At 41.8% G+C, this 18,779-nt stretch overlaps 2 protein-coding genes across 7 annotated transcripts; both read right to left on the bottom strand.

Annotated features, from left to right (window-relative positions):
* Positions 1–2,047: 2,047 nt before the first annotated feature.
* LOC113146100 (polymeric immunoglobulin receptor-like) lies at positions 2,048–8,267 on the bottom strand. Of its 2 annotated transcripts, XM_026333374.1 has the most exons (7): positions 8,118–8,267; positions 6,594–6,896; positions 6,123–6,458; positions 5,814–5,939; positions 3,266–3,364; positions 2,901–2,941; positions 2,048–2,304 (listed from the first exon to the last, which is right to left on the bottom strand). In XM_026333374.1, exons 1-7 carry the CDS (start codon positions 8,155–8,157, stop codon positions 2,179–2,181), a joined length of 1,071 nt encoding a protein of 356 aa, XP_026189159.1. In that variant the 5' UTR covers positions 8,158–8,267; the 3' UTR covers positions 2,048–2,178. The 2 variants fall into 2 exon arrangements, with proteins under 2 accessions (XP_026189159.1, XP_026189160.1); XM_026333375.1 differs by lacking the exon at positions 5,814–5,939.
* A 1,199-nt stretch (positions 8,268–9,466) lies between these two features.
* On the bottom strand, positions 9,467–15,628 carry LOC113146101 (polymeric immunoglobulin receptor-like). 5 transcript variants are annotated; one of them, XR_003297315.1, is made up of 8 exons: positions 15,523–15,628; positions 14,293–14,595; positions 13,822–14,157; positions 13,558–13,602; positions 11,804–11,902; positions 11,443–11,483; positions 10,664–10,845; positions 9,467–10,533 (listed from the first exon to the last, which is right to left on the bottom strand). XR_003297315.1 is itself a non-coding variant. In XM_026333378.1 (7 exons), the coding sequence occupies exons 2-7, from the start codon at positions 14,387–14,389 to the stop codon at positions 10,714–10,716; spliced, it is 750 nt and encodes a 249-aa protein (XP_026189163.1). In that variant the 5' UTR covers positions 14,390–14,595; positions 15,519–15,608; the 3' UTR covers positions 9,467–10,713. The 5 variants fall into 5 exon arrangements, 2 of the variants coding, with proteins under 2 accessions (XP_026189163.1, XP_026189161.1); XR_003297314.1 differs by having other exon boundaries at positions 9,467–10,482; XM_026333378.1 differs by having other exon boundaries at positions 9,467–10,845; positions 15,519–15,608.
* Positions 15,629–18,779: the final 3,151 nt, after the last annotated feature.

Raw genomic sequence — 18,779 nt, 5'->3', positions numbered from 1 at the left:
TCATCAGCAGCCCCACTGAGCTGTGGTGTTCCCCAAGGATCAGGGGGGACTGGTAAGTGGAGGTGTATTGACAGGTTATGACCAAGAGATGTCTACATCTACATCTACATCTACAGGCATTGCAATAACCAAAAGAAATAAGTCATTCAGTCATGACTTTATCAAATAAGCAACATCTCAGTAGTCAGGACTTTTCTCTGTTGATCAGATCATGAGAAGCACATAGCATTTTAGTTTTGTCTTGGTTCAATTCTTGTCATTTTATTTCCGGGTTAAGACAAAAAATAATCTTACGCTTGCTGTATAAATATCTTTAATAGTTAACCGATTTAAAGCAGTCCATGGTCTGGACCATAACTACAGAGACAGAGCTCAGCCTCGTGTCCTCAGGCAGAAAAGTTTCAGCAGACAGGAATCTGTCAAACCAACCAGCCTGAACCCACATCTCACCTGTGTCATATTCTGTTACATTGCTGCCACCAGCTGGATCAGTCAGTTATAGCACTGTGCTGGAAACCTCTAAACCTTTCCTTTGGAACTGAAAAAACAAACCATTCTTTCTCAGCTCTTTAAGATCTCTCCCCTCCCTGATCCACAGACTACCACCTGCATTCCACTGACACTGCTGTTTCTGACTCCTCACATTATCTGGTTTAATGCTTTCCTACGATAATACATGCATTGTCATTAGGTTTGTGTGGCAACCAGTGGTCTGTTGGACTGACCAGTACACATTGTGCTATTTCTAGGCATCCTCACTTCTGGTTGTCCTCACTTATGACAAATGACAAGTGTTCACAGTCAGTAGTGAAGGACAAACAGCAGTGAGTGAAAAGTTAAACTCAATATCATCTGTTTGTTTATCACCAATTCACTGACTATGAGCTGATAGAATGTCTTTCTATCAGCCTGATAAACAACTGCCTGGAATAATAAGATCAACTTTATTCTAAGAATATGAGCAGTGATCAATAAAACACTGGAAACCAACTGAACAGAAACATCTACTGATTATAGATTCACACACATCATCATCTATCACTTCTTCCTGCTATCCAGGGTCACAGGGGGCAGGACCCAATCCCAGCATGCAGTGGGTGAGAGGCAGGTCACATCTACGGGCAATTTAGAGTCACCAACCAACCTAACCTGCATGTGTTTGAACTGTGGGAAGAGAAAACACACAGACACAGGGACAACATGCAGACTCCACACAGAAAGGCCCCGGGTCCACCAATGTTCAGATCCGCAACCTGCTGCTGTGAGGAGACAGTGTGACACACCACAGTCTTCACATCATCACAATCTTAGCACGTGAAAAACAAAATTCATGTCCAAAACAGGAAGTCAAGAATCCATCATGAAGCTAAACACATGGGCAACACACACTGTGTTTTCTGCAGCCAGGTATGTTCCCATTGAGCTGCAGTTTCATGTCTGCTTGATTTTTCATGTAAAAGTCCATAACACAAAACTGGAAAACTGAACCCACTTTTCTGCTGCTGTAGAATTTAGACCTGCCCAATGAGCCCAGTAGCATTTGGATAACCAGTGGATTGCTGGGCTTGGGTTGGGTGTGAGCTAAATACGGTGTCTCCAGGTCACAGTTCTGAGCTGGAGCTGAGCTGGAAGGCAAAGGTTACAGTTTATCAGGTGATCCCTCCACCTGTGGTCAGAGGTTGTGGGTGGTGAGCCAGAGACTGAGCTGAAATGAGTTTCCCCTGTCAGGCTTCAGGGTTCAGTCTCAGAGGATGAGGAGCTCAAACGTCTTTTGAAAGGAGCCAGGTGAGTCAGGTGTCTGAGTAGGATCCTGCGGAGTAACTTACACTAAAGCTTTTCTGGGCATGGCCACCTGGTAGGAGACCCTGGGCCAACCCAGAATATGCTGCAGAGACTGTCTATCTGACCTGGCCAGAGGGTGGGTGTCTCAGGCTTCTCCAGGAGGAGCTGGATAACAATGAGAGGAACATCTGAGACAACCTGCTGAACCTACTGCCACTGATTTCAGATAAGCAGCAGAAAAAGCATGAATAATTAGAAATTCACATTCACAGATGGAAAGTCAGATTTTATTAAACCGAATTCAATTTTTGATTATTGATTATAGAACTGGAAAATTAATTCTGACCAATATTACATAGACCACGCTGAGTTTTCCAGTTATGGAACCACAAAGCTTCATGCGTGCTTTGTCTGTGTGAGAGTGGAGTAGATCTGGTCTCTGCTGGCTGGGTCCAGGCTCAGGTAGGTGGATTCTTCGCCTGTGGAGACTGGAGGTTGGTTCTCATAATCCAAGCTGTCAATCTAAAAAACAGCCAAACATTTGACAGAATAAAAGCAATAGCTCAGTGAGAGACTTTAGCATTGTTTCCAGGTCAGTAAGCCAACAGGTTTGTACATGAGAGACAAGACCAACTTTCTCTACTTAGCTGAAAATACTAGAAAAAGAAGAAAGTACATTGCAACTGCTTCTGTTCTAGCTGAGCTACACTTCCAGATGCAGCGTCTCTCCTTGAACACTGGACACTGAAATAAGAATCAGCTCACACAGTACAGTAATGAAAGAATCCTCACTTGATTGGATTTATTTTAGTCAACACCAATCAGTAAACAACATGTCAGGATCTGTCCTGGTACAGATCCTCAGGACATGATCACTATGTTCACTGTTAAAAACCAGAATTTCAGCAACAGAAAAAGCTGAAAATGAAAAATATTGTTGTGCTGCTAAATGTTTCCACAGCACTGTTACTGTTTGTTGTTGGTGTCTCCATGTGCAGAAACATTTTTCTGTGTCTGTATTGGGTTGTAACTTTCTGCAAACTGAGCTGTCTGACTGTTTTACTGAAGCAGCAGTGAGAGGAAGCAGCGAATCAAAAAAAAAAAAAAAAAAAAGTCACCTGCATGTTGGTGCCATCTGGGTTTCCTCGGGTGGTCAAACCTGTCCAACACACAAAGTCATTACTGAAAGTGCAAACAATGCTGGAAGATCACTCGTACTGTGATAAAGCAAAAGGAAGACAGGCAGCCATAAAATAACCATGATGCCTGAAGGGGACAACCAAACACTGTGGGGACTGTAGTTCCACAGCAACAGATCCTCATCAAACAGAGATCGTTTATTCTCCAGGTTGGTTTGACTTCACACCTGGACTGAATAGGCTCATTAGTGGACACGAAAACAGAGGAGGGTTCTAAGGATCTAATGTTCGGCTCATGGTGAGAAGGTTTAGTTGTTAATACTGTGTGTTTCCTGATGACTCACCACAGGGCCTGGGACGCCTCCTAATCCAAACTATCAGCACAGCCAGGGATGAGAGGATGATCACGATGACCAGAACCAGAACCACAGTGAGCAGAACATCTGAGGTAGAACACATTGTTTTAGACCCACACATCCTGGTCAACGTCATGGCACATAAGCATGCACACGTCCTGCCAGTGGTTTGAAGTAACCCCTGACTGACTGAACCCCTGTGAAAAAAGACCCTGTGTACCAGCAGTTTATTACAGCTGGGACATGCTATAATTGGCTGACACCCAGTGGCAGTAATAATTGTCAGACAATAATCCAACATAAAGATGTAACCCAAAATACAATAAAACACAAATAAAACCAGACAGTATCAGAGTAAAATAAATGTAGATTAACAACAAACTGGAAACAATAAAATAGGAATAAATAAGTCAATAAATATTTGCTTGAAAACATCAACAGAAGAAGAACATTTAATACTTTGCTACAACAAAAACATGGTGGACCTGGATTACTAGTCTAGATCTCAGAACATAAAAGATATTCTTCTGGAGATGGTGAGGGTCCAGGGGTGTGATATGGGATAAGTAGTTCTGTGGTATAATCTTGAATGGCTTTATTAATGAAGGAAGAAGAAAATGATAAAAACAAATACTGGATCAGAAAATGTGATAGTCTGAAAATGTCATCTCAGGAAAGATGTGACAGCCATATCTTCAGAAACCAGGACCAGGGTAGAATCACACAGGGACATGAATAACCAGGTACTCTTTGAAATCCCGAACATGAAGAAGAATGGCACTAATGTGTGTGTAGAGATGACATGATACAGACCAGAGGTCGATCAGCGATCCAAAAACACTTATTTAAAATAAAACTTATAAAATTATGATAATTGCCATGAAATTCATCCGTGAACCGTCCCTAGATGTACAGTGTTGTTCAAAATAATAGCAGTACAATGTGACCGACCAGAATAATCCAGGTTTTTAGTATATTTTTTATTGCCATATGGCAAACAAGTTACCAGTAGGTGCAGTAGATTCTCAAAAAACAAACAAGACCCAGCATTCATGATATACACGCTCTTAAGGCTGTGCAATTGGGCAATTAGTTGAAAGGGGTGTGTTCAAAAAAATAGCAGTGTCTGCCATTGACTGTACAAACTCAAAACTATTTTGTACAAACGTTTGTTTCTAGGATTTAGCAATCCTGTGAATCACTAAACTAATATTTAGTTGTATGACCACAGTTTTTTATAACTGCTTCACATCTGTGTGGCATGGAGTCAACCAACTTGTGGCACCTTACAGCTGTTATTCCACTCCATGATTTTTTAACAACATTCCACAATTCATTTACATTTCTTGGTTTTGTTTCAGAAACAGCATTTTTGATATCAGCCCACAAGTCCTTGATTGGATTAAGGTCTGGGGATTGGGCTGGCCCTTCCATAACATTAATTTTGTTGCTTTGGAACCAAGACTTTGTTCGTTTACTAGTGTGTTTGGGGTCATTGTCTTGTTGAAACAACCATTTCAAGGGCATGTCGTCTTCAGCATAAGGCAACATGACCTCTTCAAGTATTTTGACATATGCAAACTGATCCATGATCCCTGGTATGTGATAAATAGGCCCAACACCATAGTAGGAGAAACATGCCCATATCATGATGCTTGCACCACCATGCTTCACTGTCTTCACTGTGTACTGTGGCTTGAATTCAGAGTTTGGGGGTCGTCTCACAAACTGTCTTTGGCCCTTGGACCCAAAAAGAACAATTTTACTCTCATCAGTCCACAAAATGTTCCTCCATTTCTCTTTAGGCCAGTTTTTGTGTTCTTTGGCAAATTGTAACCTCTTCTGCACATGCCTTTTTTTAAACAGAGAGACTTTGCTGGGGATTCTTGAAAGTAGATTAGCTTCACACAGACGTTTTCTAACTGTCACAGTACTTACAGGTAACTTCAGACTGTCTTTGATCATCCTGGAGCTGATCATTGGCTGAGCCTTTGCCATTCTGGTTATTCTTCGATCCATTTTGATGGTTGTCTTCCATTTTCTTCCACGTCTCTCTGGTTTTGCCCTCCATTTTAAGGCATTGGAGATCATTTTAGCTGAACAGCCTATAATTTTTTGCACCTCTTTATAGGTTTTCCCCTCTCCAATCAACTTTTTAATCAAAGTACGCTGTTCTTCTGAACAATGTCTTGAACGACCCATTTTCCTCAGGTTTTCAAATGCATGTTCAACAAGTGCTGGTTTCATCCTTAAATAGGGGCCACCTGATTCACACCTGTTTTTTCACAAAATTGATGACCTCACTGATTGAATGCCACACTGCTATTTTTTTAACACACCTCTTTCAACTAATTGCCCAATTGCACAGCCTTAAGAGCGTGCATATCATGAATGCTGGGTCTTGTTTGTTTTCTGAGAATCTACTGCACGCACCTACTGGTAACTTGTTTGCCATGTAGCAATAAAAAATATACTAAAATCCTGGATTATTCTGGTTGGTCACATTGTACTGCTATTATTTTGAACAATACTGTACCTCCATCGGTGTGCTGCTGCTCTTTAACAGCTGTGGATGTTGATGGGACTGATGTTGACAAAGGTCCAGGAATCTCGTGTGGAGCCATGGACACATAGAAACCAGAACCAGCTGTGCAAAAAAATCCTGAAGAGAGGGACAAGGTGATTCCTCAGCTTTTACGCTGCTTCAGAAAAACTGATCTGAAATAAGTTTTTCCTTTTCAAATATTCAGCAAAACACTTTAAATCTAAAAACATGTTTGGCAATTCAGGTGTTCAAACTGCAGTTGTCAGGGAACGGTACAAAGATCCTGCAGCAGAAACTCACCATCTGTGACAATCACGTTAAATTCCCAGGATGAGGCAGGAAGCACATTCCTGTCCAGAGCACAGCTGTACCATCCTGAGTCAGACTGTCTCAGCTGTGTGATGGTCACAAACAGAACGACTCCTCTACCAGATGCTCTTGTATATTCTATGCTGTATCTGTCACTTGTAGCTGAGTCAGCTTCCGTTCTAACAAGAGCGTCTTCTCCATCACACTGTCCCTTACAGAACAACTTCCAGCTTCCAGAAAGAGTAAAGGAACATGCAACAGTTAGATCTCCTCCAGTCCTGGTGTAGATGGGCCTTCCTGCAGGATCGTAGTCTCCTTCCAGCAGTGCTGTTGGAAACACAAACAAGAGTTACTATCTGTATTTACAGTACTGTAGTCTGACCACAGCAATGTGATCCACAGTCACACTGGGAGCTTCCCAGTTCACCCAGTCTGTGACTGCACCAGTTCACAGAAACTCACCATCAACAACAGTGATTCCAAACTCCACATATGGAGCTGATGACACCCCACACCTGTACCGTCCTGAGTCAGACTTGATCAGCTCAGTGATGCTCACAGAAAAATGTCCTCCTTCATATTTGATGCTGTATCTGCCGCTGTGAGCTCTGACATCAGTAGTTTGGATGAGAATGTTCCTGTTACAGGGATCCTTACAGAACGTCTTCTGGCTTGTCTGAAAAGACTCAGAACATTTCACTGTGATTTGTCCTCCTGTAGTTCCTATATAGGTGATGCTTTGTGCTGTGCTTCTGTCCTGCAGAGCTGTGGAGACAGTCAACAACCAGTAGTTAATACCTGTACTTCACACTGGGAGCTGCCCAGTTCACCCAGTCAGTGACTGCCCTTATAAAAAAGAGTTTTATACAAGTTTACTATGAGTATACTTCTTTTAAACTTAAATTAGGAAAATATACTGCAGTTTACTTTGTGTGTACTTATCAGAGACATACAAAACAAAATGATAGTGTACATTTATAGTATACTACACAGCATACCAGTGTGTGGGTAGACTGGAGAGATTTCCCAGCATGCCCCAAGGATAGAAAGTGTGTATTTTCATATTATTCAGTTCTGTTCCTTTTGTGGTGTGTGTATGTGAGACAGCGTATGTGATTGTTATTTCATTAATGTTGAACTTATTTTGACCTGCTTGTCAGATTAAAAGAGAAGCTGTTCAAACTGTGAAGTTGTCATATCTTTCCATCCAGGCCAGTACCTGATATACTGCAGTTACACATAGTTGCTATGTCTTATTGCTGAAGACATATACTTCTTTAAACAAAAAAAAAGGGAAGCATATAATTGGTTCCAGTAGGTTCAATACACAGTACAGTTGAAGTGCATAGATATAAACAATTTGTGTACTCATACTTTACTACACTTATACATAATAAATAAAAAAATACTTTTAGGTATGAACAATTGGCCAATTTAGTCCCAAGAGGTCTTAAATGGTACTCTTAGAGTACTGCTACATTGATATTAGTATACTTATGACTGAAACTTCATTTTAGTTTACTCCATAAAATAAACTTTAAGTATATTTATTTTTGGTAAGCTTGTCTTCTCCTTTTCTCTGCTCATACCCCAGTTAGTTTGTCGAAAATGGAGAGTGTGTGTGTGTGTCACGTCAGTAAACACGTAAAGTTAAGACACAGCACAGCAGCTCAACGACTTTCATCATCTTCTCTTTTGCCAAGTTCCCATTTCTCAGAACAGACAGCACCTCTCAGTCAGACCTGAGCTTTGAGCCTGAATGGACAATAAAATAAGCATCTAAAAAGATGACCCTGGACTATGGTGAGTTTTAACCCCAACTCTGAGACAAAAGAAAAGGTTGGTGAAGTGATGGTGAGAACAACTAACGGTGAAATGGAAAAGCAGCAGCTTTTGTGTAGCTCACAGCTGACTGATCCTCACCTTTAACCCCATGAACCAAATATGATAAAGACAGAAAAGTCAGAACAGAGTGGACATACTCACAGAGGAAGAAGAGACCGATCAAAGTATGAAGAGGTTTCATGTTGAGAATTCTCTCTTTCTTCTTCACTGACAAACCAGGAACTCTTCACTTCTCTAAATGATGGAGTCCACTCACAGCTCCAGGCTCCTCCCCCTCTGCACCAGGTTTTAACCCAGAACTGAAACTGCCCATCATAAAGTTTCTAAAGATCGTTTATTCATCGTGTTTTATTGGAGTGTGTTGGGATCAGGGGCACTGCACTAGACTCATCAGCAGCCCCACTGAGCTGTGGTGTTCCCAAAGGATCAGGGGGGACTGGTAAGTGGAGGTGTATTGACAGGTTATGACCAAGAGATGTCTACATCTACATCTAGAGGCATTGCAATAACCAAAAGAAATAAGTCATTCAGTCATGACTTTATCAAATGAGCAACATCTCAGTAGTCAGGACTTTTCTCTGTTGATCAGATCATGAGAAGCACATAGCATTTTAGTTTTGTCTTGGTTCACTTCTTGTCGTTTTATTTCAGGGTTAAGACAAAAAATAATCTCATGCTTGCTACAGACATGATCATATCAACTTTCTTAACCCTCTCTTCACTGCATATCAGTCGGCTGTATAAATACCTTTAAGAGTTAACCGATTTAAAGCAGTCCATGGTCTGGACCATAACTACAGAGACAGAGCTCAGCCTCGTGTCCTCAGGCAGAAAAGTTTCAGCAGACAGGAATCTGTCAAATCAACCAGCCTGAACACACATCTCACCTGTGTCATATTCTGTTACATTGCTGCCACCTGCTGGACCAGTCAGTTATAGCACTGTGCTGGAAACCTCTAAACCTTTCCTTTGGAACTGAAAAAACAAACCATTCTTTCTCAGCTCTTTAAGATCTCTCCCCTCCCTGATCCACAGACTACCACCTGCATTCCACTGACACTGCTGTTTCTGACTCCTCACATTATCTGGTTTAATGCTTTCCTACGATAATACATGCATTGTCATTAGGTTTGTGTGGCAACCAGTGGTCTGTTGGACTGACCAGTACATATTGTGCTATTTCTAGGCATCCTCACTTCTGGTTGTCCTCACTTACTGGTCCACTGCGTGAGGTTTTAAGAAGCTATGTTGGTGCTGGGCTTCTAAATGGATAAAACAGTGGAAACAGCAACACAGTCATAGAGTTTGATGAAAGTGAAACTGAGGCGTCTCTGACTGAAAAGGAAATGACAAGTGTTCACAGTCAGAAGTGAAGGACAAACAGCAGTGAGTGAAAAGTTAAACTCAGTATCATCTGTTTGTTTATCACCAATTCACTGACTATGAGCTGATAGAATGTCTTTCTATCAGCCTGATAAACAACTGCCTGGAATAATAAGATCAACTTTATTCTAAGAATATGAGCAGTGATCAATAAAACACTGGAAGCCAACTGAACAGAAACATCTACTGATTATAGATTCACACACATCATCATCTATCAATTCTTCCTGCTATCCAGGGTCACAGGGGGCAGGACCCAATCCCAGCATGCAGTGGGTGAGAGGCAGGTCACATCTACGGGCAATTTAGAGTCACCAACCAACCTAACCTGCATGTGTTTGGACTGTGGGAAGAGAAAACACACAGACACAGGGAACACATGCAGACTCCACACAGAAAGGCCCCGGGTCCACCAGTGTTCAGATCTGCAACCTGCTGCTGTGACGAGACAGTGTGACACACCACAATCTTCACATCATCACAATCTTAGCACGTGAAAAACAAAATCCATGTCCAAAACAGGAAGTCAAGAATCCATCATGAAACTAAAGACATAGTAACACACACTGTGTTTTCTGCAGCCAGGTATGTTCCCATTGAGCTGCAGTTTCATGTCTGCTTGATTTTTCATGTAAAAGTCAATAACGCAAAACTGGAAAACTGAACCCACTTTTCTGCTGCTGTAGAATTTAGACCTGCCCAATGAGCCCAGTAGCATTTGGATAACCAGTGGATTGCTGGGCTTGGGTTGGGTGTGAGCTAAATACTGTCTCCAGGTCACAGTTCTGAGCTGGAGCTGAGCTGGAAGGCAAAGGTTACAGTTTATCAGCTAAGCCATCCACCTGTGGTCAGGGGCTGTGGGTGGTGAGCCAGAGACTGAGCTGAAATGAGTTTCCCCTGTCAGGCTTCAGGGCTCAGTCTCAGAGGATGAGGAGCTCAAACGTCTTTTGAAAAGAGCCAGGTGAGTCAGGTGTCTGAGTAGGATCCTCCAGGGTAACTTACACTAAAGCTTTTCTGGGCATGGCCACCTGGTAGGAGACCCTGGGCCAACCCAGAATATGCTGCAGAGACTGTCTATCTAACCTGGCCAGGGGGTGGGTGCCTCAGGCTTCTCCAGGAGGAGCTGGATAACAATGAGAGGAACATCTGAGACAACCTGCTGAACCTACTGCCACTGATTTCAGATAAGCAGCAGAAAAAGCATGAATAATTATAAATTCACATTCACAGATAGAAAGTCAGATTTTATTAAATCGAATTCAATTTTTGATTATTGATGATGGAACTGGAAAAATCAATCTGACCAATATTACACCGACCACGCTGAGTCTTCCAGGTACAGAACCACAAAGCTTCATGCGTGCTTTGTCTGTGTGAGAGTGGAGTAGATCTGGTCCTTGTCCCTGGTAGCTGGGTGGAGGCTCAGGTAGGTGAAAGCTTCGCCTGTGGAGACTGGAGGTTGGTTCTCATAATCCAAGCTGTCAATCTACAAAACAGCCAAACATTTGACAGAATAAAAGCACAGCTCAAAACAGTGAGAGACTTTAAAATTGTTTCCAGGTCAGTAAGCCAACAGGTTTGTACATGAGAGACAAGACCAACTTTCTCTACTTAGCTGAAAATACTAGAAACAGAAGAAAGTGCATTGCAACTGTTTCTGTTCGAGCTGAGCTACATTTCCAGATGCAGCGTCTCTCCTTGAACACTGGACACTGAAATAAGAATCAGCTCAAACAGTACAGTAATGAAAGAATCCTCACTTGATTGGATTTATTTTAGTCAACACCAATCAGTAAACAACATGTCAGGATCTGTCCTGGTACAAATCCTCAGGACATGATCACTATGTTCACTGTTAAAAACCAGAATTTCAGCAACAGAAAAAGCTGAAAATGAAAAATATTGTTGTGCTGCTAAATGTTTCCACAGCACTGTTACTGTTTGTTGTTGGCGTCTCCATGTGCAGAAACATTTTTCTGTGTCTGTATTGGGTTGCAACTTTCTGCAAACTGAGCTGTCTGACTGTTTTACTGAAGCAGCGGTGAGAGGAAGCAGCGAATCAAAAAAAAAAAAAAAAAGTCACCTGCATGTTTGTGCTGTCTGGGTTTCCTCGGGTGGTCAAACCTGTCCAACACACAAAGTTATTGAAAGTGCAAACAATGCTGGAAGATCAATTGTACTGTGATAAAGCAAAAGGAAGACAGGCAGCCATAAAATAACCATGATGCCTGAAGGGACAACCAAACACTGTGGGGACTGTAGTTCCACAACAACAAATCCTCATCAAACAGAGATGGTTTATTCTCCAGGTTGGTTTGACTTCACACCTGGACTGAATAGGCTCATTAGTGGACACGAAATCAGAGGAGGGTTCTAAGGATCTAATGTTCGGCTCTTGGTGAGAAGGTTTAGTTGTTAATACTGTGTGTTTCCTGATGACTCACCACAGGGCCTGGGACGCCTCCTAATCCAAACTATCAGCACAGCCAGGGATGAGAGGATGATAACGATGACCAGAACCAGAACCACAGTGAGCAGAACATCTGAGGTAGAACACATTGTTTTAGACCCACACATCCTGGTCAGTGTCATGGCACATAAGCATGCACACGTCCTGCCAGTGGTTTGAAGTAACCCCTGACTGACTGAACCCCTGTGAAAAAAGACCCTGTGTACCAGCAGTTTATTACAGCAGGGACATGCTATAGTTGGCTGACACCCAGTGGCAGTAATAATTGTCAGACAATAATCCAACATAAAGATGTAACCCGAAATACAATAAAACACAAATAAAACCAGACAATATCAGAGTAAAATAAATGTAGATTAACAACAAATTGGAAACAATAAAATGGGAATAAATAAGTCAATAAGTATTTTCTTGAAAAAATCAACAGAAGAAGAACATTTAATATTTTGCTACAACAAAAACACGGTCGACCTGGATTACTAGTCTAGATCTCAGAACATAAAAGATATTCTTCTGGAGATGGTGAGGGTCCAGGGGTGTGATATGGGATAAGTAGTTCTGTGGTATAATCTTGAATGGCTTTATTAATGAAGGAAGAAGAAAATGATAAAAAAAAATACTGGATCAGAAAATGTGCTAGTCTGAAAATCACACAGGGACATGAATAACCAGGTATGCTTTGAAATCCCAAACATGAAGAAGAATGGCACTAATGCGTGTGTAGAGATGACATGATACAGACCAGAGGTCGATCAGTGATCCAAAAACACTCATTTAAAATAAAACTTATAAAAGTATTATAATTGTCATGAAATTCATTCCAGAACCGTCCCTAGATGTACCTGAATAGACCATAAGGCTTTAAATATCCTTCTGAGGTCAGCTGAAGTGGTTGAACTAGTGAAGTTTCATATTTATTCAAACAAAGCCTGTTGTGATGTTTCCAAGTCAGCGACATCAGCACAATTCAATTCATTTGTACAGCACCAAAAAAAAAATCATCTCAAGGCATTTTACATAGAAATCCAACACATCCCTCTTGACAAACAGAAAGGAAGAAAAGTCAGTTCCATTTGTTATCCTAACAAATATGGTTGGTAAAGTCAATGAATGTTTGAGTGTTTTGGTCATTGAGAGTCAAATACACTGTAATGTGCATGTGGTTTTAAATGAACTGTGATCAGAACAAATGGTCATATGGTTTTTACACTAAACATCAGCTTCTTAAAACATCTGCTGCATTAAAGTGAGATTTGATTGAGCCAACCATGAAGTGGCTTCAGATCTCTTTACCTGGACACCTGGTTGAGACCAGCATGAATGAGAACTGGGAAAACATCAGCTGTCAGAAAGCTGTTAATCATCTCTGCCCACTTCAAATATGTAATTTTCTCTGTTTTATATATCTTAATATAGTACCTAAGAGAAATAACCTGAAATCTATTGCACATACACAGACATGAACACATTCACCTGAGGGACAAACATAGCCTCTCCACAGTCCCTGAGGCTTATGGGAAATGTAGTATTTATTCATTTAAGCTCTAGTAGCTGAGAGGGGAATAACAGAACAGCTAAACTGTCGTCTGTTCACGAGCCTGAGAAGGTTTCTAGGTGCTGGAAGAAAATCAGCTGAAACTGAAAAAAAAGCTTCATCCTCCAGTTACAGTGAAGCTTTTTGTCTGAGATAGTAATCCACAATATGTCAGACATGACATGTTGACGTACCTCCAGCTGTGGATGCTGACAAAGGTCCAGGAGTCTCGTGTGGAGCTGTGGACACATAGAAACCAGAACCAGCTGAGACAAAGAAATCCTGAAGAGAGGGACGAGGTGATTCCTGAGCTTTTACGCTGCTTCAGAAAAACTCATCTGAAATAAGTTTTTCATTTTCAAATACTCAGCAAAACACTTTAAAACATGTTTGGCAATTCAGGTGTTCAAAGTGCAGCTGTCAGTAAATGGTACAAAGATCCTGCAGCAGAAACTCACCGTCTGTGACAATGATGTTAAATTCCCAGGATGAGTCACGGCGCAAAGTCCTACGCAGAGCACAGCTGTACCATCCTGAGTCAGACTGTCTCAGCTGTGTGATGGTCACAAACAGAAAGACTCCTCTACCAGAGTCTCTTGTATATTCTATGCTGTATCTGTCACTTGTAGCTGAGTCACCTTCTGTTCTAACAAGAACGTCTCCTCCATTACACTGTCCCTTACAGAACAACCTCCTGCTTCCAGATTGAGTAAAGAAACATGCAACAGTCAGATCTCCTCCAGTCCTGGTGTGGATGGGCCTTCCTGCAGGATCGTAGTCTCCTTCCAGCAGTGCTGTTGGAAACACAAACAAGAGTTACTATCTGTATTTACAGTACTGTAGTCTGACCACAGCAATGTGATCCACAGTCACACTGGGAGCTTCCCAATTCACCCAGTCTGTGACTGCACCAGTTCACAGAAACTCACCATCTACAACAGTGATTCCAAAGTCCACATATGGAGCTGATGACACCCCACACCTGTACCGTCCTGAGTCAGACTTGATCAGCTCAGTTATGTTCATAGAAAAATGTCCTCCTTCATATTTGATGCTGTATCTGCCGCTGTGAGCTCTGACATCAGTAGTTTGGATGAGAATGTTCCCATTACAGGGATCCTTACAGAACGTCTTCCAGCTTGTCTGAAAAGACTCAGAACATTTCACTGTGATTTGTCCTCCTGTAGTTCCTATATAGGTGGTGCTTTGTGCTGTGCTTCTGTCCTGCAGAGCTGTGGAGACAGTCAACAATCAGTAGTTAATACCTGTACTTCACACTGGGAGCTGCCCAGTTCACCCAGTCAGTGACTGCCCTCATAAAAAAGAATTTTAAACAAGTTTACTATGAGTATACTTCTTTTAAACTTAAATTAGGAAAATATACTAGTTTACTTTGTGTGTACTTATCAGAGACATACAGAACAAAATTATAGTGTACATTTATAGTATATTACACAGCATACCAGTGTGTGGGTAGACTGGAGAGATTTTCCAGCATGCCCCAAGGATAGAAATTATGTTAAACCACTGTTATTGAGTTCATATTATTCAGTTCTGTTCCTTTTGTGGTGTGTGTATGTGAGACAGTGTGTTTATTTCATTAATGTTGAACTTATTTTGACCTGCTTGTCAGATTAAAAGAGAATCTGTTCAAACTGTGAAGTTTTCATATCTTTCTATCCAGACCAGTATCTGATATACTGCAGTTACACATAGTTGCTATCTTTTTTTGCTAAAGACATATACTTCTATAAACAAAAAAGGGAAGCATATAATTCAGACCCCACTAAATCTGACGAAAATGGAGTGTGTCACCATTAGTAAACATGTAAAGTTAAGACACAGTTCAGCGACTTTCATCATCTTCTCTTTTGCCAAGTTCCCATTTCTCAGAACAGACAGCACCTCTCAGTCAGACCTGCTCTTTGGGCCTGAATAGGCAATGAAATAAGCATCCAAAAAGATGACCCTGGACTACGATAAGTTCTAACCCTAACACTGAGACAAAAAAGGTTGGTGAAGTGATGGTGAGAACAACTAATGGTGAGATGGAAAAGAAGCAGCTGTTGCGTAGCTCACAACTGACTGATCCTCACCTTTAATGCCACGAACCAAACGTGATAAAGGTAGAAAGGTCAGAACTAAGCGTACATACTCACAGAGGAAGTACAGGCTGACCAAAGTGTGAAGAGGTTTCATGTTGAGACTCCTGTCTTTCTTCTTCACTGACAAACCAGGAACTTCTCACTTCTCTAAATGATGGAGTCCACTCAGTGCCAGGCTCCTCCCCTCTACACCAAGTTTTACCTTGGAGAACTGAAACTCCCGTCATAAAGTTACTAAAGATCTTTTATCCATCCTGTTTTATTGGATTATATTGAAAAGTGTGTTGGGATCAGGGGCACTGCAGGGACTCATCAGCAGCCCCACTGAGCTGTGGTGTTCCCCAAGGCTCCATCCTTGACCCCCTGTTAAGTTTATCTGTGCTGCCAATGGAACATACAGTGGGGACGGAAACTATTCAGACCCCTTTCAATTTTTCACTCTTTGTGTCATTGCAGCCATTTGCCAAAATCAAAAAAGTTCATTTTATTTCTCATTAATGTACACTCAGCACCCCATCTTGACAGAAAAAAACAGAAATGTAGAAATTTTTGCAAATTTATTTAAAAAGAAAAACTGAAATATCACATGGTCATAAGTATTCAGACCCTGTGCTCAGTATTGAGTAGAAGCACCCTTTTGAGCTAGTACAGCCATGAGTCTTCTTGGGAATGATGCAACAAGTTTTTCACACCTGGATTTGGGGATCCTCTGCCATTCTTCCTTGCAGATCCTCTCCAGTTCTGTCAGGTTAGATGGTGAACGTTGGTGGACAGCCATTTTCAGGTCTCTCCAGAGATGCTCAATTGGGTTTAGGTCAGGGCTCTGGCTGGGCCAGTCAAGAACGGTCACAGAGTTGTTCCGAAGCCACTCCTTTGTTATTTTAGCTGTGTGCTTAGGGTCATTGTCCTGTTGAAAGGTGAACCTTCAGCCCAGTCTGAGGTCCTGAGCACTCTGGAAGAGGTTTTCTTCCAGGATATCTCTGTACTTGGCCGCATTCATCTTTCCTTCAATGCAACCAGTCGTCCTGTCCCTGCAGCTGAAAAACACCCCCACAACATGATGCTCCCACCACCATGTTTCATGGTAGGGATTGTATTGGGCAGGTGATGAGCAGTGCCTGGTTTTCTCCACACATACCGCTTATAATTAACACCAAAAAGTTCAATCTTGATCTCATCAGACCAGAGAATCTTATTTCTCATAGTCTGGGAGTCCTTCATGTGTTTTTTGGCAAACTCTGTGCGGGCTTTCATGTGTCTTGCACTGAGGAGAGGCTTCTGTCCGGCCACTAAGCCATAAAGCCCCGACTGGTGGAGGGCTGCAGTGATAGTTGACTTTGTGGAACTTTCTCCCATCTCCCTACAGCATCTCTGGAGCCCAGCCACAGTGATCTTTGGGTTCTTCTTTACCTCTCTCACCAAGGCTCTTCTACCACGATTGTTCAGTTTGGCTGGACGGCCAGGTCTAGGAAGAGTTCTGGTCGTCCCAAACTTTTTCTATTTGAGGATTATGGAGGCCACTGTGCTCTTAGGAACCTTGAGTGCTGCAGAAATTCTTTTGTAACCTTGGCCAGATCTGTGCCTTGCCACAATTCTGTCTCTGAGCTCCTTGGGCAGTTCCTTCAACCTCATGATTCTCATTTGCTCTGACATGCACTGTGAGCTGTATGGTCTTATATAGACAGGTGTGTGCCTTTCCTAATCAAGTCCAATCAGTTTAATTAAACACAGCTGGACTCCAATGAAGGAGCAGAACCATCTCAAGGAGGATCAGAAGAAATGGACAGCATGTGAGTTAAATATGAGTGTCACTGCAAAGGGTCTGACTACTTATGACCATGTGATATTTCAGTTTTTCTTTTCTAATAAATTTGAAAAAATTTCTACATTTCTGTTTTTTTCTGTCAAGAGTGTACATTAATGAGAAATAAAATGAACTTTTTTGATTTTGGCAAATGGCTGCAATGACACAAAGAGTGAAAAATTGAAAGGGGTCTGAATAGTTTCCGTACCCACTGTATCATTCACAATGTTCAATAGCACTGTTATGCAGATGACACACAAATTTATGGATCACATTGAAAAGTATATTGGGATCAGAGGCACTGCAATAGAGTGGTTCAAACTCTACACCACCATCAAGGGACAAACAAAAACTACGAGCGGTGACTGCTCCATTAAAAGCTAACATTACAGTTTAGAGAGATTTAGGATTTTATAAAATTGAATCAGAAGGAAAGTAGCAAATGTAAGTCTACTGTCTGTTTGTCTATTTGTGGTAAACAAACGGCGAAAACAACCGGATACAAACGGAATGAAAATGAAGTGAAGGACGATGGTTTATGACCTTTTCTTAAGGGCAATGCGTCTTTCGGACTAAAAACTTGGGCTTGTTCACTGAACTTTTACGAAAACAACTGATATAGTTACACGTTAACGTTACAACACTTGGCGTTCCGGTACATGTGTGGATCTGTAATGTTAGCTAGCTACACATCAGCAAAGACATTGGACTCGACTACTAAATTTCTTTACTTACATTTCTGGGAAGGAAACATCCCATTTCAGACAGGTCTGTGGAAAGGTGTGTGTGGTAGACCTGAAAGATTAATACATGCATGGCATCTCTCTACCTGCAAGATTTATAGCCAGTCCCACGCTGTTATAGTTTTGCAGTTGTGTCCAGTAAACACCGAAACTAAAAGGCCAACATCTTTCTCCAGCCTTTATTGGAGGTGTTAGTGCAGTGAACCTACGTGCAGAGTATGGGCAGAAGGTTAGAACTGAAAAGAAAAACACTTGAGTAGATTGTTTTTGATTCTAAATACAAACCGGTGAGTTCATAGGTCATATGACATGATGATTTGATGTTGCATGGCCATCATTATAATCCATAAATATACGAAGAGACATATGACCGACAAGATGGCGACCGACACAATCAGTGAGGCACCTACAACGCCATCAACACCAAGAACAACAACAACAACGCCAACACTACCTGACAATACCAACTCGGACAATGCCAATCTACTACTCCGCCTAGCAAACAATGAAATCACCAAATTAAAGCAGGAAATACGCCGCCTCTCTCACGATCTCCAACAGAAAGACTCCATACTGACTAGCTTCAGGGACATTGCCCTCGAGCAGTCGAGGAAGATCTCCACACTTACCTTCACTCTCCAGGACACTGCCCCATGGGACCCGTCAACCTGTCCACGACCCTCCTCCTCTTCTACACCATGTCTTCGGTCCTCCTGGACCGAGGTTGCGGTTCGTGGGCGGAAAAAATATCACCACGGGTCTCC

Source organism: Mastacembelus armatus, chromosome 7 (assembly GCF_900324485.2).
Source record: "Mastacembelus armatus chromosome 7, fMasArm1.2, whole genome shotgun sequence".
Taxonomy (NCBI): domain Eukaryota; kingdom Metazoa; phylum Chordata; class Actinopteri; order Synbranchiformes; family Mastacembelidae; genus Mastacembelus; species Mastacembelus armatus.
This window is presented reverse-complemented; position numbering and strand designations above follow the sequence as displayed.

Coding starts and splice junctions, on each gene's coding strand:
- LOC113146100 (XM_026333374.1), bottom strand. CDS start 8,157: ATGAAACCTCTTCATACTTTGATCGGTCTCTTCTTCCTCT. Junction 6,897..8,117: donor GATCGGTCTCTTCTTCCTCT/GTGAGTATGTCC, acceptor CTGTCTCCACAG/CTCTGCAGGACAGAAGCACA. Junction 3,365..5,813: donor GCAGCAGCACACCGATGGAG/GTACAGTATTGT, acceptor GTTCTACCTCAG/ATGTTCTGCTCACTGTGGTT.
- LOC113146101 (XM_026333376.1), bottom strand. CDS start 15,562: ATGAAACCTCTTCACACTTTGGTCAGCCTGTACTTCCTCT. Junction 14,596..15,522: donor GGTCAGCCTGTACTTCCTCT/GTGAGTATGTAC, acceptor CTGTCTCCACAG/CTCTGCAGGACAGAAGCACA. Junction 11,484..11,803: donor GAGGCGTCCCAGGCCCTGTG/GTGAGTCATCAG, acceptor TGTGTTGGACAG/GTTTGACCACCCGAGGAAAC.